This window comes from Phascolarctos cinereus, unplaced genomic scaffold, assembly GCF_003287225.1.
Source record: "Phascolarctos cinereus isolate Bilbo 61053 unplaced genomic scaffold, phaCin_HiC Scaffold_8;HRSCAF=390, whole genome shotgun sequence".
Taxonomy (NCBI): Eukaryota; Metazoa; Chordata; class Mammalia; order Diprotodontia; family Phascolarctidae; genus Phascolarctos; species Phascolarctos cinereus.
Window position 1 is genome coordinate 4418721 of NW_027556291.1, and position 17327 is coordinate 4436047.

At 46.0% G+C, this 17327-nt stretch overlaps 2 protein-coding genes across 3 annotated transcripts in view; one reads left to right on the top strand and one right to left on the bottom strand.

Moving 5' to 3' along the window:
- Positions 1-17327, top strand: part of LOC110202688 (uncharacterized) — a 41607-nt gene that overhangs the window by 11916 nt on the left and 12364 nt on the right. The gene's annotated exons all lie outside the window — the stretch shown is intronic.
- LOC110202689 (uncharacterized) lies at positions 1521-16827 on the bottom strand. Of its 2 annotated transcripts, none has more exons than XM_020978956.2 (8): positions 16609-16827; positions 14890-15090; positions 8977-9133; positions 6837-6980; positions 6520-6642; positions 5606-5800; positions 4254-4364; positions 1521-3201 (listed from the first exon to the last, which is right to left on the bottom strand). In XM_020978956.2, the coding sequence occupies exons 2-8, from the start codon at positions 15057-15059 to the stop codon at positions 3001-3003; spliced, it is 1101 nt and encodes a 366-aa protein (XP_020834615.1). In that variant the 5' UTR covers positions 15060-15090; positions 16609-16827; the 3' UTR covers positions 1521-3000. The 2 variants fall into 2 exon arrangements, with proteins under 2 accessions (XP_020834615.1, XP_020834614.1); XM_020978955.2 differs by having other exon boundaries at positions 14890-15143; positions 16609-16825.

Genomic DNA, 17327 nt, shown 5'->3' on the forward strand with positions numbered 1-17327 from the left:
ACTGCAAATTTTTATTTTTGCTTTTTTTTTTCAGTAGTGTAATTACAACTTCTGTTTTTTGAAAATCAATTGGTGTAAGAACTAGAACTCTCAGGGTCTTGGTGAGGGCTGTTGCACATAGTAAACGTCCTTTTCACTTCTCATTTTCAATCTGAATCTGTCTGGTTTTTAGATATATTTCTTCTATTCAACAAATTACTTGGCTTTGTTCTGTTCCACATTTTGCCACTCTTTTGTTTTTGATTTTGTATTCTTTAATCCATTCTCAATTAAGGTTACAATTATTAGACTTGGATTTTCTTCCATTTACTTACTTTGTATTGGATTTTATCCCCTTTGTTCTTTAAGTCAATTCTTTGTCCCTTTTGCTTATACAATTTATAGCTTGTCTGTACCCACATGCTTTCCTCTCACTCCCATTTGCATCCCAAGTTCTCTGACTTTATTAAATTGTAAATGTCTTTGCTTTCTTTTGCCCTTTTTCTTTAGCTGTTATTCCACCTCTTTTGAACATTTTCTTTCCCAACCCAACTATTCTCTGCCCATCTATTCTATGGGACCAAGAATGCTCATTCATAGATAACTTTTTCAAGTTTAGCAGTGAAAGAAAGGAATAAGATAGATGGGTTAGAAGCGGGAGTGTGCTGGTAAATGTTTAACAACTGGCTCTCAAAAAAACCCACCATTTTTTCAGTTTAATCTGCATTATTAACATTTTTTTTACCATTTTCTTAGGTGATATCCAAGATGCAAATGCTCATACTGACTCTCTTGAGCTGGTTTGAGCTAGCTCTAGCATATCACTGGGTAGAAGGACCAAATGAAACCTTTTTTTTCCAAGATTGGGGACACCTAAGCACGTATGTAATATTAAAAGTTTGCTTTCTATATAATACTTTAAGTTTTGAAAAATGCATCACATTCATTATTTCATTTGATTTTCATAATAACTCTATGAGATAGGCACTGCCATTTTATAGACAAGGAAACTGAGGCTTAGAGTAGTTACATGACCTGTCTGTCCATGGTCACGTGGCTAGTCAATGTCAAAGTGGGGATTTTATCCTGCATCTCTCTGGTTGGCAAGTGCAATGGTTTCTCCACTCTAACACACCACAGAAAGGAACTTCATGGCAAGGGAGAAATTGGAGATGTATGTGAGAGGGAGGATGCTCCTGGAGCAGGGTCCTAGGGGAGGACAGGGGAAGGAATAGGAGCAAGGGAGCAGGTAGAGGAATTGCCATTGGTGAGTTGCATAGTCCTCTGTTCTGTGACAAGAGGGAAGGAGGAAAGAGGGCCTGAAAATGCTAAGAAGGATTGAGGAATGGAGGAGGGGGCCTGAAGCTGCTGCCAATTGATGACTTCAGTCTTCCCAGTGAGGTCTTCATGCTCAAAGAGCTAAGTGAATGCATTGCAGCTAAAGGTCTGATTTCTGGCCAATCCTACCTTTTCTTCATCTGACCCAGCTAGTTTTTGAAAGGAAAAATACACAAGGAGCCAGCTTTTTCACTACAGTGATTTTTATTTATTTGCCATTCTTGCTGTCATTAGCTAAAAATATTGATGGAAATTTCGGGGAGGGGTGGACAGGAGAGATGAAAATAAAAAAGAACATGGCTTCCCTCTTCACTGTGTGGATGAAGGGCTGCAGTGAAGATCAATTCTCCTGAAAATCAGGGCTTCTAAAGAGAAATGGCAAGAGGAGCTCCACTTCTATGAAATACCTGGTAACCATGGCTCTAGTAAAGACAACTTAAGAGAGAAGGTCAATTAACAATACCTAGCAATTCCATTTCATTCAATTAAAGCTCATGTTAGTTTTTCTTACAGAGAAATAACATTATGTTGCATTCACACACTACAACTAGTCCAGCCATTCCCCGAGGGATGGGCATCTGCCCTGTTTCCAGTTTCTTGCTACCACAAAAGATGTTGCTCTAAATATTTTGGTGTGTTCAGGACATTTCCCTCAGTCTTTGACCTTGTGCTAAATGCCCAGCAAAATTGTATCACTGTGTCAAAGGATCTAAACAATGGGATATCTTTATAGCAGAGTCCAGAGTTGTTTTCCTGAACAATTGGCCCAATTCCCAGCTCCAGTAATGATGTATTTTGGGGCCTTTCTGCCCATAACAGCCCCTCCGACATTAACTATTTCCATTTTTTTATCATTGTTGACAATCTTCTGGGTATGATATAAAATGGTAGAGTTGTTTTGATTTGTATCACTCTTATTATTAGTGATACAGAGCAATTTTTCATGTAGTCATTGATCATTTACATTTCATCTTTTGAAAACTTTGTTCATATTCTTTGACCACTTATCTCTTGGGGAATGGTTCTTGGTCTTATACATTTGTATCAATTCTATATAAATCTAGGCTATCAGACTTTTATCAGAGATATATGCTATGAAGATTTTTTTTTCTCCAATCAGTAGTTTCTCTTTTTAATGTTATTATGTTGATTTTTGTTAGTGCAAAAGCTCTTACGTTTCATATAATCACCCCCAAAAATCTATTTTGTCTATTGTGATCCCCTCTGTACTTGTCTTAGTTATGAATTCTTCCTAAAACTATAAATTCAAAGGATACTGATTTCTATTCTCTGCTGGTTTAGTTTTCAGTTGGAGCTTCTTTTCTGCCTACTGACTCTTTTGCAGTTGGAGTCATGCACTGCCTGGAAGCCAAATGCTGTCCACAGCAGGCTTTCCTGTCACAGAGTACAATGCTACTTGACTTAAGCTAGAAGGAGCATTCTCAGCCTTTGGGTGGGGAGTGTGGGAGTTTGAAAGACAATGCCCCACAGTCAAGGAAATGTTGCTCACAGTAGGTGCTCAGTATATAGATGTTCGTCTTAGCTTTGAGAAAAATGGTTGGGGAAGGTGGGTAAGCTACCTGCCGGGCTTGCCCACTCTGACTTCCTAAAAGTCTCAGTATAAGGGGGTCACCTGGGCCTCAGGCTCCTGCTTCTTAGAGGATTTTGTGCCTTCGTTGCATTTCACTGTAAGCTGCTCACTGGCTTGCAGCCGCCTGACTTAGGCCTGGTGGAGGTGGCTGTGGAAGAGGCAGCAAACTTCTCCGTGTCACTGTACTCACAGGCCCCAGTGGTGGGGCTTCTGCCATGAGATTTGTTCAGGAGACTTTGGAAAATATGCTTGTCAGTGCAATCCTTCCTAAAGTCATCTTCAAAGGTCTTGAGCTACAGAGGAAACAAAGGAGGGATGGAGGGGATGGAGGTCAGCTAGAATGCTAGGCAGGCCTGAGACCTTAGAGAGCACCCACAAGGAAACTGAGGCCCAGAGACAAGAAGTGATTTGCTTAAAGTCACACAGCTAGCCATATCTGATTTCTCACCATGAATACCCCTGCCAAGAAGCCTTTGCTAAGAGCTTGTATTTGCGTTTAGAATCAGGGCACCTGACTCTCTCTCTCCCCCTCCTTCCCCTGCCCACCCTGTCTCTCTCTCTCTCCTCTCCCCCTCATACACTCTCTGTCTATCCCTCACTTTCTCTTTCTTTCTCTCTCCTCTCTCTCTCTCTCTCTCTCTCTCTCTCTCTCTCTCTCTCTCTCTCTCTCTCTCCTCTCTCTCCTCTCTCTCTCTCCCCCCCTCCTGTCCCCTCACATACTCTCTATCCCTCACTTTCTCTCTCTTTCTTTCCCTGTCTCTCTCCTCTCTCTCTCTGTCTCTCTGTCTCTCTGTCTCTCTCTCTCTCTCTCTCATTTAGCGCCTTTTTCTATTTGTGAATTGTAGAAAGTGATTCTTACCCCTCATCTCTCACTCTCACTTGAATTTCATTTGGTCCAACAAAAGGTTCTTAAGAGGCACCATTGCTAGGAACTGGAAAGGCCAGTAGGAACATGTGCATGAACCCAATGCCTTATGGCACCTGATCTAACTGGATCCTGAAGGTCGCCCTCTGAGGACAAGGGGATGCATATCTTGATTGACTTTTTCCAGTTGAAGGAAGGGGAGGTGGTGGGATTTGATCAAGTCCCCCAGTGAGCCAGTCACCTTGTGGTGATGCCCGGTCTGGGTGCTAGCTCAGATTGTTCTTGGATAGGGCGCACAGGCTACTGAGATGGGCTTGCCCTGGATTTCTGGGCAGGGCACCCTCCCTGCTAATAGTCTGAATTATCTGAGCACTTTCTGTAGACTCTGGGGCCTCAGTTTCTGGGAGGAGGCTTAGCCTGCAGTGAAGCAGGGAATCCTTGCAATGTGGGGCCTGGGACCAGCTATAGAAACCAACCAACCTGTTCTTGCAGAAGTGCCATTTGCTGCCTCATCTCCTCTTCCTTCTTGCATAGGTTTTCATTTTCTACTTTCATTCGCTCTGTCAGGGAATTAGCTTCAAGCATTTCAGTCTGTTGGAAAACAGCACCAGAACGGTCACACGAAAAGCTGGGATTGGAGGCCCTAAGAGTAGGGACACCCATTCCCCTGATTGGGGATGTGCCCAACCAGTGCCCAGTAGGCAGGCCAAGGACAACAGTGGGAGGGCCTGCCAGAGCACTTGGAAAGGGTGGGTAAGCACTGGGTAGGGCATGGGGGACGCAGGCCTGCTAACCATCCTGCCAGTCCCTCCAACTAGCCAAGAAGTGTCCGAAGCAGATATCGACTGTGTCAGCTCCCCCTCCCCCAGGCTTGAAACCTTGGAATCTCCTGTGATTCCTTAGGCTTCCTCTTCTCCCCCACCCAATCAGTGGCTCTCAAATCCAGCCCCTCCCCTCCCCTCCAGATGCCAGTACTCTAGGCCGTGTCCTGCTCACTTGGACTTGAACTAGTGCAATGGCCCCCTGATAGGCTTCTCCCTTTCAACATATCCATAGCCCACAAAATAGCTGGCAGAGTAACCTGCAACAGGTAGGGCTCATTACTTCTTTGCTCAGAAACTTTTCACAGCTCCCTTTTACCTCTCAGAGAAAGTCCCAGCTCTCTAGCACGCAAAGGATTATACACCATGTGACAGTCCTTGGCCAATGTGATGCAATGCCTGGAGTCTGAGGACCTGGGTTTGAATGCCAGCTGTGTGATAACCTTTGTGGTCTGCACCAGCTGGCCTGCTAGCTCTAAATCTCAAGTGGGAGCTCTGGCTCTTAGCCTTGTGGGGGGTCATGGACACTTGGGGCAGTCTGGGGAAGAAGCCTCTGGACCCCTTCTCTGAATTATGCATTTCAATACATCAAATAAAACACGTGGGACTGCAAAGGAAATCAGCTATATTGAAGTAGAGAGATCAAAACATTCAATTTAGAAAGCCAAACAAGTCCATGGACCCCAGGTTAAGATCTCCTGGACTATGGAAGAAACAAAAGTATAGGGCAAACACCCAGAGCAGCTTAGTGGGCACAAGGCTCAGCTCGGAAAGCTGGCAGTGGTCTTTTTTTAGATGCTACCTGCTTTGGGAGCTTCACCTAGGATGAGAGAAACAGGCTAGGGAGGAATGAATAACTTGGGTACAACACAATTTAGAAGAAGAATCTTGCTGTTGGAACACGTGGGGTTAGTCCCAAGGTAAAGTGCGAGACAGTCAAGCATTTCCCAGGATATGCCTTGGCTCTGGCAGGCTCCTGGATGGGCACAGTTTCCTTCTTCATCACAGTACCTGGCATTTCAAGGCCTCCATCTGATTGATCAGGTCAGTCATCTCTCTCTCTGAGTTGGAGATGTCCAGCTGGTGCCTACAGTATATAGTCTTCGGAACCTTGGCATTGCCTAGCCCGTGCCAGCACTGGGCATCGTCCTGTAAGTGCTTCCTGGTCAGCAGGATTGGAGAAGCACCATAGCCTTCCATGAAATTCTAATAAAGCAAGAGGGATTTCAGCTCAGCCATTAATGGCTGTGTAGTAGCCATGGGGTCAGTTCCTGCCCCTGTTACCCTGGGACTTCATGTATGCCACCAAAAAAATAGAGGCCCATTTTCCCGTGGTGAAAGATACATACTAACTCATGTGCTGTGCAGCGGTTACTGAGCTGACCACCTCCCTTTCTCACCCATCCTCTGTCCAACAGGAATCATCTAGGCAGGGATGGCTTTAGAGCTATTGAATCCCAGAGTTGGAAGGGGCACCTAAGGGGCCATCTGGTTCATCACCACATGGGCAGAAACCCTTTTTATAAGATCCCTGACAAATACTTATCTGACCTCTACTTCCAACTCTGCAATTGGGGCAGAATTATAGAATGGAGTTAGGAAGACATGGGTACAAATCCCACCTTGGACACTTACTAGCTGTGTGTGACCCCAGGCAAACTGCTTAAGTTCTTGGGGCCTCAGTTTCCTTACCTGTAAAATGGGAGTAATAAGAGCATCTACCTCCCAGGGTTGTCGTGAGGATCAGATGAGCTGACATAGGTAAAGTGCTTTGCAAACCTTGAAGCCTCAAAGAGCCTCTGAGCTCTGAGCTGCTCACTTTGGCTGCCCCTCCCTACCTCCCTGCTCTTTCCAAGGGGCCCTTTGTGCTCTCTTCCTGACCTCTCCCCCTTGCTCATTGACAAGCAAGCGGGGCAATCACTCACCACCATGGGGCAGCTCTCATGATTCTGCTGCAGTTTGTTCTCAAGGTGCCTCACGTATTCCTGGAGCTGCAGGTTCTTTTCAAGCTCTTGGAGAAAGCCTTGCTCGTAGTACTCCTTCTTGTTCTGAAGAAAGACGCCCCACAGGCTAGGATCGCTTAGAAGTGCCCTTCTCGGAGCCCTCAAGAAGCGAGCTTAGTGTCTCCTGTGCTTTTTGTGTGTATGCCCCTAGCCCTTCACCCACATTCCTGACAACCCCGTCATACCAACGCAAGAGATCCACTGTGCTGTGGACTGGGGGCTCCCTGGGGGGTTCTCACCTGCTCCTGGTCGAGCTGTATGGTCAGGCGCTCTGCCTGCTGCTTGAAGTCAACCACCTCCATTTGCAGGATGCTCATCTTCTGCTGCATTTGGAAGGTAGTCACGTGGTACATGTGGTTCCACTCCTGATTCAGCTTCATAAGCTGTAAGGGAAAGGTCAAAGTGACTTTGGGGATGGGGGATCCTCTGGGACAGGACAATCTGCAGCTTGGTCTCAGTCCACAGAATCCAACAGGACCCTCCATGGTCCATGTTCATACTGTGACCCCCAGAGGGCTACCTGGGAGGTACTGCTAGTAATAGGAACTCTGTGATTCATAACCCTTTGTTGTCATTATTCAAACCACCCCCCACTGATAACTCCCTTCTTCCTATCCCTCTCAACCCAACCCTACCCTGCCCCGCCCCCCCCACCCTGGTCCCACTCTGAGGCTACTCACCCCTTCCACTGCACTCTCTGGAGTGCCTACTCCATTGGCAATGAACTTCCCCTTTCCCACTCCTTCCATCTTTTGGCTTCCTCCTGATTACCTGACCTCCCTTTCTAGCACTGGATGCACTTTCACTCATTCCCCTTCCAGGTTCTCCCCCTACCACCATTACTCAGTAACCTCTCCTCCCTCGAGCTTCATTCAATCCATATCTACCACCCAATCAGGAGAAATGTCATAGCAATGTCCAAGAGTGGGCTGGGGAAAGTTCTTCCTTCTTTGGAGGCCCTCAGCAATTTTGACTTGACACTGAATTTTGATTTTGTTTTCTTTTCCCTCAGAGCTCATGCTGGGGTCACAGGGCTTTTTTGGGGGGTGACAGGGGAGTCAGCAGTTGAAGCCCTGTCCTTAGTTTTAATTAATTAGTTTATTTATTTTTTTATTGCCACCTAATGGTATTTTATTTTTTCCAATTACATGTAAAGATAATTTTCAACATTCACTTTTATAAGATTTCAAGTTCCAAATTTTTTCTCCCTCCCTCCCTCCTCTCCCCTCTCCCCAAGACAGCAAGCAGTCTGATATAGGTTCTACATGTACAATCACATTAAACATATTTCCATATTAGTCATGTTGTGAAAGAAGAATCAGAACAAAAGGGGAAAATGACAAGAAAGAAAAAACAAAAAAAAAAGTGAAAATAGTATGCTACCATCTGCATTCAGACTCTGTAGTTCTTTCTCTGGGTGCGAATAGCATTTTCCATCATGAGTCTTTTGGAATTGTCTTAGATTATTGCATTGCTGAGAAGAGCTAAGTCTATCAAAGTCAGTCATCACACAATGTGACTATTACTGTGTACAATGTTCTCCTGGTTCTCCTCACTTCATTCAGCATCAGTCCATACAAGTCTTTCCAGGTTTTTCTGAAGTCAGCCTGTTCTCATTTCTTATAGCACAATAATATTCCATTACATTCATAGACCACAACTTGTTCAGCCATTACCCAATGGACGGGCATCTCCTCAGTTTCCAATTCTTGGCCACCACAGAAAGATCTGCTATGAATATTTTTGTACATGAGGGTCCTTTTTGATTTTTTATGATTTCTTTGGAAGCCCTATCTTTAAAATGTATGTATGAAGTCCAACTTTGCCTACATGCACATTTCCAAGATTCTCATTGAGAAATTACATGGTATCTCTTATATAATGACCAAAGCCACTTTCATTGCTATTTGTTAATACTGCTTTTTATGCAATAGGTCTGTGTTTTGAAAGATGGTTTTTTAAAAACTTTTTTTTTAAATAAAGGAGAGTATTCTGGAGTATTTATTGTAAAATTATTGCGATGTAAACTTCTTCCCACCCCATGCAAATGTAGTGCCAACACACACACACACACACACACACACACACACACACACACAAATGGTAGGCAGTGTAAGTCCATTATAAAGAGCATAACAAACTGGAAAATACCAGTAGCGTGCTGAAGTATTAGAGCGCATTCCTTTAGATCAATAATAGAAGGGGCTCCCTAGACAGCTGGACTAGAGGCCTAGGATGGCCCCTCCCCCTCAGGGAGCCTCTGCTTCTGCAGTTGGCTTTCCTAGGCTAGAGAAAAATTTGCAGGTACCTGAGGGCATATCCCCAAGACTGGCACAGTCCTCCTCCTTCCTTGGGCCTCTTCCCTTTGGGAGTCCGTACCTGTTTGTTGAGCCTCTGAAGCTCTATATTCTTGTGCAGCAGAAGCATCTTCTCCTCATCGGCCGGCATTGCCGTGTGGTCCAAGGCATAAGTGATACCCTCCTCTGAGTCATTCTCTGAACCTTTGGGCTCAGGACAGGCATGGAGTGTGTTCACCCTAGAATGGAAAAAGAGAGAGGGGAGGGTGGAAGCCAAGTGAGGGAAGCACCTCAGAATTAGGGTTTGATGAGCAAAATGTTGTACAGCACTCAGATGGAGAGTAGCTGCACCTAGGGTATGAGCTTTCTTGAAGGAGAGACTATTAACCCAAAATAAGCCTCCAGTTGGTGGGAATGGGGAAGGGAAGATATTTTGCAGCAGAGGGTCCTTGTCAATTTAAGTCTACCCACCCACACACACATATATGCAAATACATGTATATGCACACACATACCACCACCAACAAAAGCATGGCATACTAAAAAGAATTTTAGAGTTGGTGTCATGGCTTGGAATTCTAGTTTTGCTCCCTCCTAGTTGTGTGACCTTGGGCAGTCATGTCTCTCTGAGCCTCAGTTTCCTCATCTGTAAAATGAAGGATTTGAACAAGAGAATCTCCAAATTCTATGATCATAATTCTCAAGCTGAGAGGGAAGGGAGTTGCTGTTGGTTGACTTGCTGTTGTCACTAGGGAGGTCTTTCGACTCAGGACATGACAAGACCCTTCCCATGGCTTGTCAAACCAGATGCCTGATGTGGGCATGAAGTACAATGGAGTTAGAGGGTCTGGTTTCAAATCTTATCCTGTGTGGCCTTGGACAAGTCCTTTAACCTCCCTTGGTTTCCTCATCTGTAAAATGAGAGAGTTAGACTAGATTAATCCAGAAAACATCACTAAAGGCTCTGGAGTCCTGGGCAAGAAAATGGAGACCTTCCAGGAAATGGGTCCACTTTTCACCAGCAATGCTCATAGAGACTGAGGGTTTCAGAAGAGAGAGGAAGAGCTCATCAGGTAGATCCCCAGGCGGAAAATTCTCCAGGAGAACTTAGCCTGGGTGGGGCTTGGCTTTCCCAAGAAAGAAATTTGAAAGGCATAAAGAGAAATAATTCTGATGAAGATGTAAAAGGGAAGTTGTCTTAAAGGGACACACTGACCCCCTGAGATTGTAGAATGACATGTACAGAAGGGACAAGTGAGGGCACGTGGGTTAGGACGCTCACAAAAGCATCTTACAAACTGTCAAGAGTGTTGCTGCTCAGAATGGCTGGGGCTGGCCAGGGATGCCAAGGCTGACAAAAGGGCTGGAGCAGAGAGGAGGTAATAAGGCCATTTTAGAATAAGCCTCCATTTCAGTGGAGATGAGCAGTCACGTCCAGCCCCTAATTTTTGCCTTTCTCTTTATCCGACCTTTTGGGATAGTGTGTCTTCAGACTGTGTCTGGAGGAGCTGTTCCCCAGGGGGCCAGTCCCTGACTCTGCCCTCTTGGGGAGGGGCCTCTTTGGGCATAAGCATGCTTAGGACCTGGCCTACCAGGGTGGAGTAAGACTAATGAAAGGCGTGGAGATGGAGAAGAACCCTGGGACCCAAAGGGGAAAAGCCAGTAAGGAGCAGGCCCAGAAAGAGAGGAACCAGGGGCATAGGCTTTGGGCTCTCACTTCAGACTTGAGGGGCTACAGTGGCTTACAGCGAGTAAAGAAACCGGGAGGATGGGAATAAGAATATAGCTGCGGTGTTATCTCACAGGATTGTAAAGAAGCTCAAATGAGATAACATCTGGACAGAAGTAGTTTGCAAGCTTCATACCACTCAGTAAATGTCCACTAGTATTCCTTCCAGTGGAATGTAAGCTCCTTGAGGGCAGGTGCTTTTATCTTTGTGCCCATAGTGCCTAGCATAGTTGTGGCACGTAGTAGGCACTTAATAAAAGTGGCTGAATTGAATTGAACTGCATCTAACCAACATGGATTCAGGTGATATGGGCAAGATCCTGCTGGCCTCTAGCATTCCCACCAGGAATCTGAGCCACCACTCAGGTCATCTCAGCCTCCTCTGCTATCTATAAGCTTCTTGTGTTATTTCCTTCTTCTTCCCACCCAGTTTCAGAAAAGCTAAGGATTGGGAGGCAGTCCCTCTGAAAGCAGAAGAGCTCTTGAGCTGAGGCCGTGCTCTCTGCCTTGTGTGACCTCTACTCTGGTCTGAAGCCAAGAGGGGCTTGGAAAGGTGGGGAGAGGTCCCCACGGAGCTGGTGAAACCAGCTGGACCCTTGCCAACAGGGGGGTTCCCCTTTAGAGGCTGTGGATTTCCCCTTCCCCCAGGGTGTTTCTCTAATCAAAAGAACTGTCTGTAAGAAATGTAAGGGTTGAGGGGCAGAGCCAAGATGGCAGACTCTCCTGAGCTCTCCCCTAAACCCTTCCAAAGCCCTTTAAATAGTGCCCACAAAAGGGCAGGGTGAAACAATTTTCCAGCCCAAGACAATTTAAAAGTTTGGCAGGAAAGCTCTGCTGCACCAGGGCAAGTAGAGCACAGTCCAGTGCAGGCCTCACCAGCACAAACCAGGCCCCAGCAAACCAGGAGCAGGTCTTGGGAGTGAATGAATTAGCAGATGCAGTAGCTGCTTCTGGAGCTCTCAGACCATAGATGGTAAGGGGGTCGAACAACTGATCAGAAGGAGATTACAGGGGTCTCTTTGCTAGCACTGAGGCAGGACTCTGTTGCTCTGCCCATATTCAGATCCGGGTCACAATCCTGGAGGGGTAGTCACAGGGCTAGGAGGAGTACTAGCACATCAGAGCTTGGGGTGGCCGCAGTGGAGCAGAGATCTTCCTCACAGTTCCAGGGTAGAAAAGAATGCTTGTGGTCACTCATAGACCAGAGCACATGCCAGTAGGGTAGTAAACACCTCTCCTTAGATCATAGCACCTTGGAAAAACTGAAAAGTTACAGGTCCCTAGAAGTATCTCTGAAAACAGCTATACAAAACTCTTGAAGCTTGGAACAGTGCTCCCTCCACCCTGGAAGCAGAGCCTTACTTTAGCAAAGTGCTAAAAGTCAAGAAATAGACTAGGAAAATTAGCAGACAACAGAAAAAAATTCTGACCATAGAAAGTTACTATGGTGACAAGGAAGATCAAATCAGACACACACTCAGAAGAAGACAGCAAAATAAAAATTCTGATATCCAAAGGCTCCAAGAAAAATATGAATTGGCTTCAGGCCATGGAAGAGCTCAAAAAGGATTTTTAAAATCAAGGAAGAGAGATAGAGGAAAAATTGGAAAGAGAAATGAGAGTGATGCAAGAAAATCATGAAAAAAGAGTCAACAGCTTGGTAAAGGAGACACAAAAAAATACTGAAGAAAATAACACCTTAAAAAACAGACCACATGGTAAAAGAGGTTCAAAAATCCAATGAGCAGAAGAATGCCTTGAAAAGCAGAATTGGCCAAATGGAAAAAGACATACAGAAATTCACTGAAGAGAAGAACTCCTTAAAAAGCATAATTGGCCCAGTGGAAAGAGAGGCACTAAAATATACTGGAGAAAATAACTCATTAAAAAATAGAATTGGTCAAATGGAAAAGGAGGTACAAAGCCTCACTGAAGAAAATAATTCCTCAAAAATGTTAATTGAGCACATGGAAGCTAATGACTCTATGAGACATCAAGAAGCAATAAAACAAAATCAAAAGAGTAGAAAAATAGAAGACAATGTGAAATAGATCACTGGAAAAACAACTGACCTGGAACACAGATCCAGGAGAGATAATTTAAAAATTATTAGATTTCTTGAAACCCATGATCAAAAAAAGAGCCTAGACATCATCTTTCAAGAAATTATCAAGGATGAAATACTATTGTACTATGGGAAATGATGATCAGGATACTCTCAGAGAAACCTGGAAAGACTTATATGACCTGATACAAAGTTAAATGTACTGTGTACAAAGTAACAGCAATATCCCACCTTAATGGGATGATCAGTTGTGGATGACTTAGCTGTTCTCTGCAATTCAACGATCTAAGACAACTCTGAAGGACTTATGATGAAAAATGCTATCCATCCCCAGAGAGAGAACTGATGGTGTCTGAATACAGACTGAAGCAGACTTTTTTACTTTCCTTATTTTTCTTGGGGTTTTTCTTTGGTCTATGTTTTCTTTTACAACATAACTAATATGGAAATAAGTTTTGCATAGTTGCATATGTATAACCTATATCAAATTGTTTGCCTTCTCAATGGGGGGTGGGGTGGGGAGGGAAGGAGAGAATTTGGAACTCAATTTTTCAAATGAATGTAGAAAATTGTTTTTACATGTAACTGGGGAAAAATAAAATATTAAATTAATAATAAAAAGAGAAATGTTAGGGTCAATCATCTGGCAGATGTTACCCACAGCCTTGTGATATAGCCTGCTGCGCCTTATTGTTGGGGTGGGGGTGAGGTTCTTGTCTTCCCATGTAGCCTGGAAGCCCCTTTTGGGCAGGCAGCCAGTCAGCCCATAAGCATGTATTAGGCACCTCCTATGTGCCAGGCATTGTGTTAAGTGCTGAGGATACAAAGAAAGGCAAAAGACAGCCCCTGTTCTCAAGGAGCGCAAATCATAAGAGGGGACACAGTATGCCAACGACTCTGTACAAATGAGCTACAAACGGGAGAGACTGGGAGTAAGCACCAGAGGGAAGATGTACAACATAACGGCCTGTGGGTGCTGGCAGCCCACCAAAGCGAGCCTGTTTTACATCCTCTACATTTTTCACAGACTGCCCCAAATCCTGTGGCGGGCTACAAGCATCCCTCGGGCCACAAGTGGGTGGGCAGGAATGCTCTAGGGAAATGCGAGGAGAGGAGAGCACCCTTCCATATCAGCTGGGGAGACCTGGAAAGGCCTCTTGTACAATGTTACCCCTGAGCTGGACCTTTATGAAAGAGTTTTACAGAAGAGGAAGCCCAGAGAGGGGAAGAAATGAGGATTTTTGTCACCAGGTGGAGATGAGCATGGAGGCCATTCCAGGCATGGTCAGTTTTTTGAGTGAAGAAGAAAGAGATTGATTGCAGGCTGATTGGGTTTGGCTGTGATACAAACGATGTGAAATGAGCCTGACAATGGAAGGCCTTCAATGCCAAGCTAAGGTGGAGCCACTACAGGCTTTTAAGTAAGGGCCTGTGCCTCAGGAGGGGTTGAGAGGTTGGAGGCAGGGAGGCTAGTTAGGAGGCTATTATGATAAGCTAGGCAAGAAGTGTTCAAGAAAAGCATGAGTTTGGCAGGCTCTGTAGCCCTTCCTCCAAACCCCCAAAGGAACCACCTTTTCAGGGGCTCTGAAAGCAGATAAGCCATGAGCTGAGCCATCTTTCCTCAAAGGTTGCCCAAGAGACTGGCAGTCAACAAATCCTTTTAGGCTCTGCTGAGACCAGCCAAGAGAAGTGAGCGGCCCAAAAAGAGGAGCTCTGTCTTCAGAGAGCTGTGTGCCAAGGCCAATGATGGCACAAGCCCTAGGGAGTGCCAGGGTCCAGGTAAGAAGGCAGTGAGCGGCCCTTTGTGCCTTTGAGAGAAGCGGGCAGGCTGGATCAGAGACCTTGGTGCTTTGGTAGCTCAGCCCAGTGGGTCAGAACAAGCACAGGACAACAGGGCTATGAAGACCAGGAAACCACTGAGTGAGGGTCAGTGGCCAGCAGGATTTGAGAGCAGAGAGTGGGACCTAAGGGTAAATGTGAGTGCCCCCAAGAGCTCAAGCAGCTGCATTGACTTTGGGGGGTGGCCTGAGAGGGAGAATAGAACGAGCTAATGCAAGCTTGAAGGGTGACAGAGAATGGCTACCCTGGGCCCTAGCTGCTCTTATCTCTCTTAAAACTCTCAGACCCCCCCCCTTCAATTCTCCATTACTGCTTGACCCCCTCTTTCCTCCCAGTTCCGCCCTTGCCCACGCCCTGCCCACCTGGAGAGAGGATATGAGTGCTGAGGCAGAGTCTGGCTTTGGTGGGCCACGGAGGTGAGTGTCAGGGTTTTGAGCTGGTTAGCTCCATCTGGAAACATTGTCTCCTGATCTGTCCAGAAGTCTGAGATGTCCTGCTGAGGGCCAGGCAGGAAAATGGGTGTACTGCTCATGCTTGTCCACGGGATCAGAACGAGGGTGTTCCTGAGTCAGCAGCAGTGACCGGTTTCAGGGGGGGAGAGAGCATGGGCATGTACCTGTGTCAAATGAGAAAGAGCCCCCCACCCCCACATCAAGGACCTCACCTACGTCCCTCCCCCAGGCCCTCCCACCCATGAACAATCCCTTGGAATGTCTCAGCCGTCAAAGACCCTCTTTCCACACCACCCCCTACCACCACCACTCTATCCATCATGCCTAGGCATTCCCTACCAAAACATCTCTTGAACCATGTTGGTTTGGGGTCAAGTTGGGAGTCAACTCTAAGTTGCTCCTTCAGTGGTGGGACAAAAGGGTCCTTGGTAGTTTGTTAAGGACGCGCCTTCTTCCAAGAACAGAGACAGCATGGTGCAGGAAGGACAAGGTGTTGAGAGACCTCAGCTCTTGTCTCAGTTCTACCACTAACTGGCTGTGTGACCTTGGGTTACTCAGTTCCTCTCTGACTCAGTTTCCTCATTGGTAAAATGGGACAATTGGAATAGGTGATTCCCTAAGGCCCCTTCTAAAACTTCTGAAATCCTGTTATTCTTTTGAGCCATTCTGGAGGGTGGGGGTTAGGCTGGAGGACAACAGGCCAAAATTCAAGAAAATCATGTTGCTCGTTTGTGGGTTTCTCTGTAAAGGTTTCACCTTCAAAATCAACTCTACAGGGCAGCTAGGTGGCACAGTGAATAGAGCTCCAGCCTCGGAGGCAGGAGGACCTGAGTTCAAATCCGGCCTCAGACACTTGACACTCACTAGCTGTGTGACCTTGGGCAAGTCACTTAACTCCAATTGCCTCACCAAAAAACAAAACAAAAACCAACATCGACTCTAAACTCTCATGAAGGTACTTCCCTTGGCTTCTGTCTGGGCTCAGTGGGCTCCAGGTATCACAGAAAAAGTTCCCAGAAAGCAAAAGGCTTGGCCATAGATTAGACCAGAGACCCCACCACTTAGTTGTTATGCCATATCATTGAAGCCTCACTGATGTGGGCTGCTCTGCCACCTCCTCCTGGTGTGACCTCTTTGACCTCAGTCTCCTCACCTGAGGTGGCTGGGCTAGATGACTTTTGAGGTCCCCTCTGGCCCTCAATCTATGAAGGACACGGTTACTTCTGGGGGGTGGGTACCACACTTCTCTTGGATTAGACTGTCACTCAGAACTTTGAGGAGAATCTCTCAACTGAAAGCTGGTGCCAATTCCCTATTTCCAAACCCACACTGTTAGACTGATCTGGGCCTCCCAGGAGAGCTGGGAAGTCGAAGGCTACTCAAGGGTACATGCAGCCACTAGGTAAGCTTTGCCTCAGAAGGTATTTAGTGATGGACCTTCTCCAACACCTCTTTATTCTATGGCACCTCACCAAGGCCTTTCCATTTCCTGATTGGATTTTTTCTTAGGGATATTATAGACAATCACTTCCCATCACTTCCTAAGATCCTCCCACCGAGACCCTGGATTCATATAGCAAGCCCCAGGTGACCAGAGTTGCTTTGCTATGAACCTTTCCAAATACTGACCTGAGCCAAACTCCCTGCGCAAGGAGTTGATCTGTGTGCTGATCCGGTCAGATCATGGATGCTACAGCCTTCAACGAAGTTCCGAGCTCCCACTGAGTTCTCTCTCCCACTGCTTATGCCAATATGCCCTCCTCCGAACTCAACTCAACCTCCTCAATGGTGTGTTTATATACCCTGTCTTTAGGATGCCCATAAGGGGGTGTGCCCCATATCTTGGCCTTTTCCAGTGATCAGGGCAATAATTAGGATACAATCCACAGTTATCATCTCTTCCTGTGGTCACTGTTGCTCTTTTTCCTTTAATCAGGAACAGTACGTCCACATCAGCCTTTTGCGTCCCGGAGATTGCAAGCTTGCAACAGTATATTCTGAAAACCATGTTGCCATGGCTTGGACAAGTCCCAATGACAGATCTTTTGTTGCACCTCATGTTGGGGGAGGTTCACCTCCTGGATGGGGAGGGAGGGTCATAGATCAAGAGCTGGATGGGTCAAGAACTGAAAGGCCAGTTGGTCCAAGCCCTTCATTTTACAGAAAAGGAAGCTAAGACCAAGGGGGTAAGTTGACAAGGCCCAAGTTATATAAGTAATCATTAGCCAAGGTAGGATTTGAAGTCTAGGTGCTCTGGTTCTGGAGTTCATGCCCTTTCCATTGTACCACACCCCTATTATCCTGAAGTCGCTTCCCAGATCAGCCATTTTCTAGCTAAGTGACCCTGA

What these genes read in the sequence shown, in the direction of transcription:
- LOC110202689 (XM_020978956.2), bottom strand. Translation starts at nt 15,059, where the DNA reads ATGAGCAGTACACCCATTTTCCTGCCTGGCCCTCAGCAGGACATCTCA. An exon ending in CACTCATATCCTCTCTCCAG is followed by an intron (nt 9,134 to 14,889) that starts GTGGGCAGGGCG and finishes TTTCCATTCTAG; the next exon opens with GGTGAACACACTCCATGCCT. An exon ending in TGGCACTTCTGCAAGAACAG is followed by an intron (nt 3,202 to 4,253) that starts GTTGGTTGGTTT and finishes TTTCCTCTGTAG; the next exon opens with CTCAAGACCTTTGAAGATGA.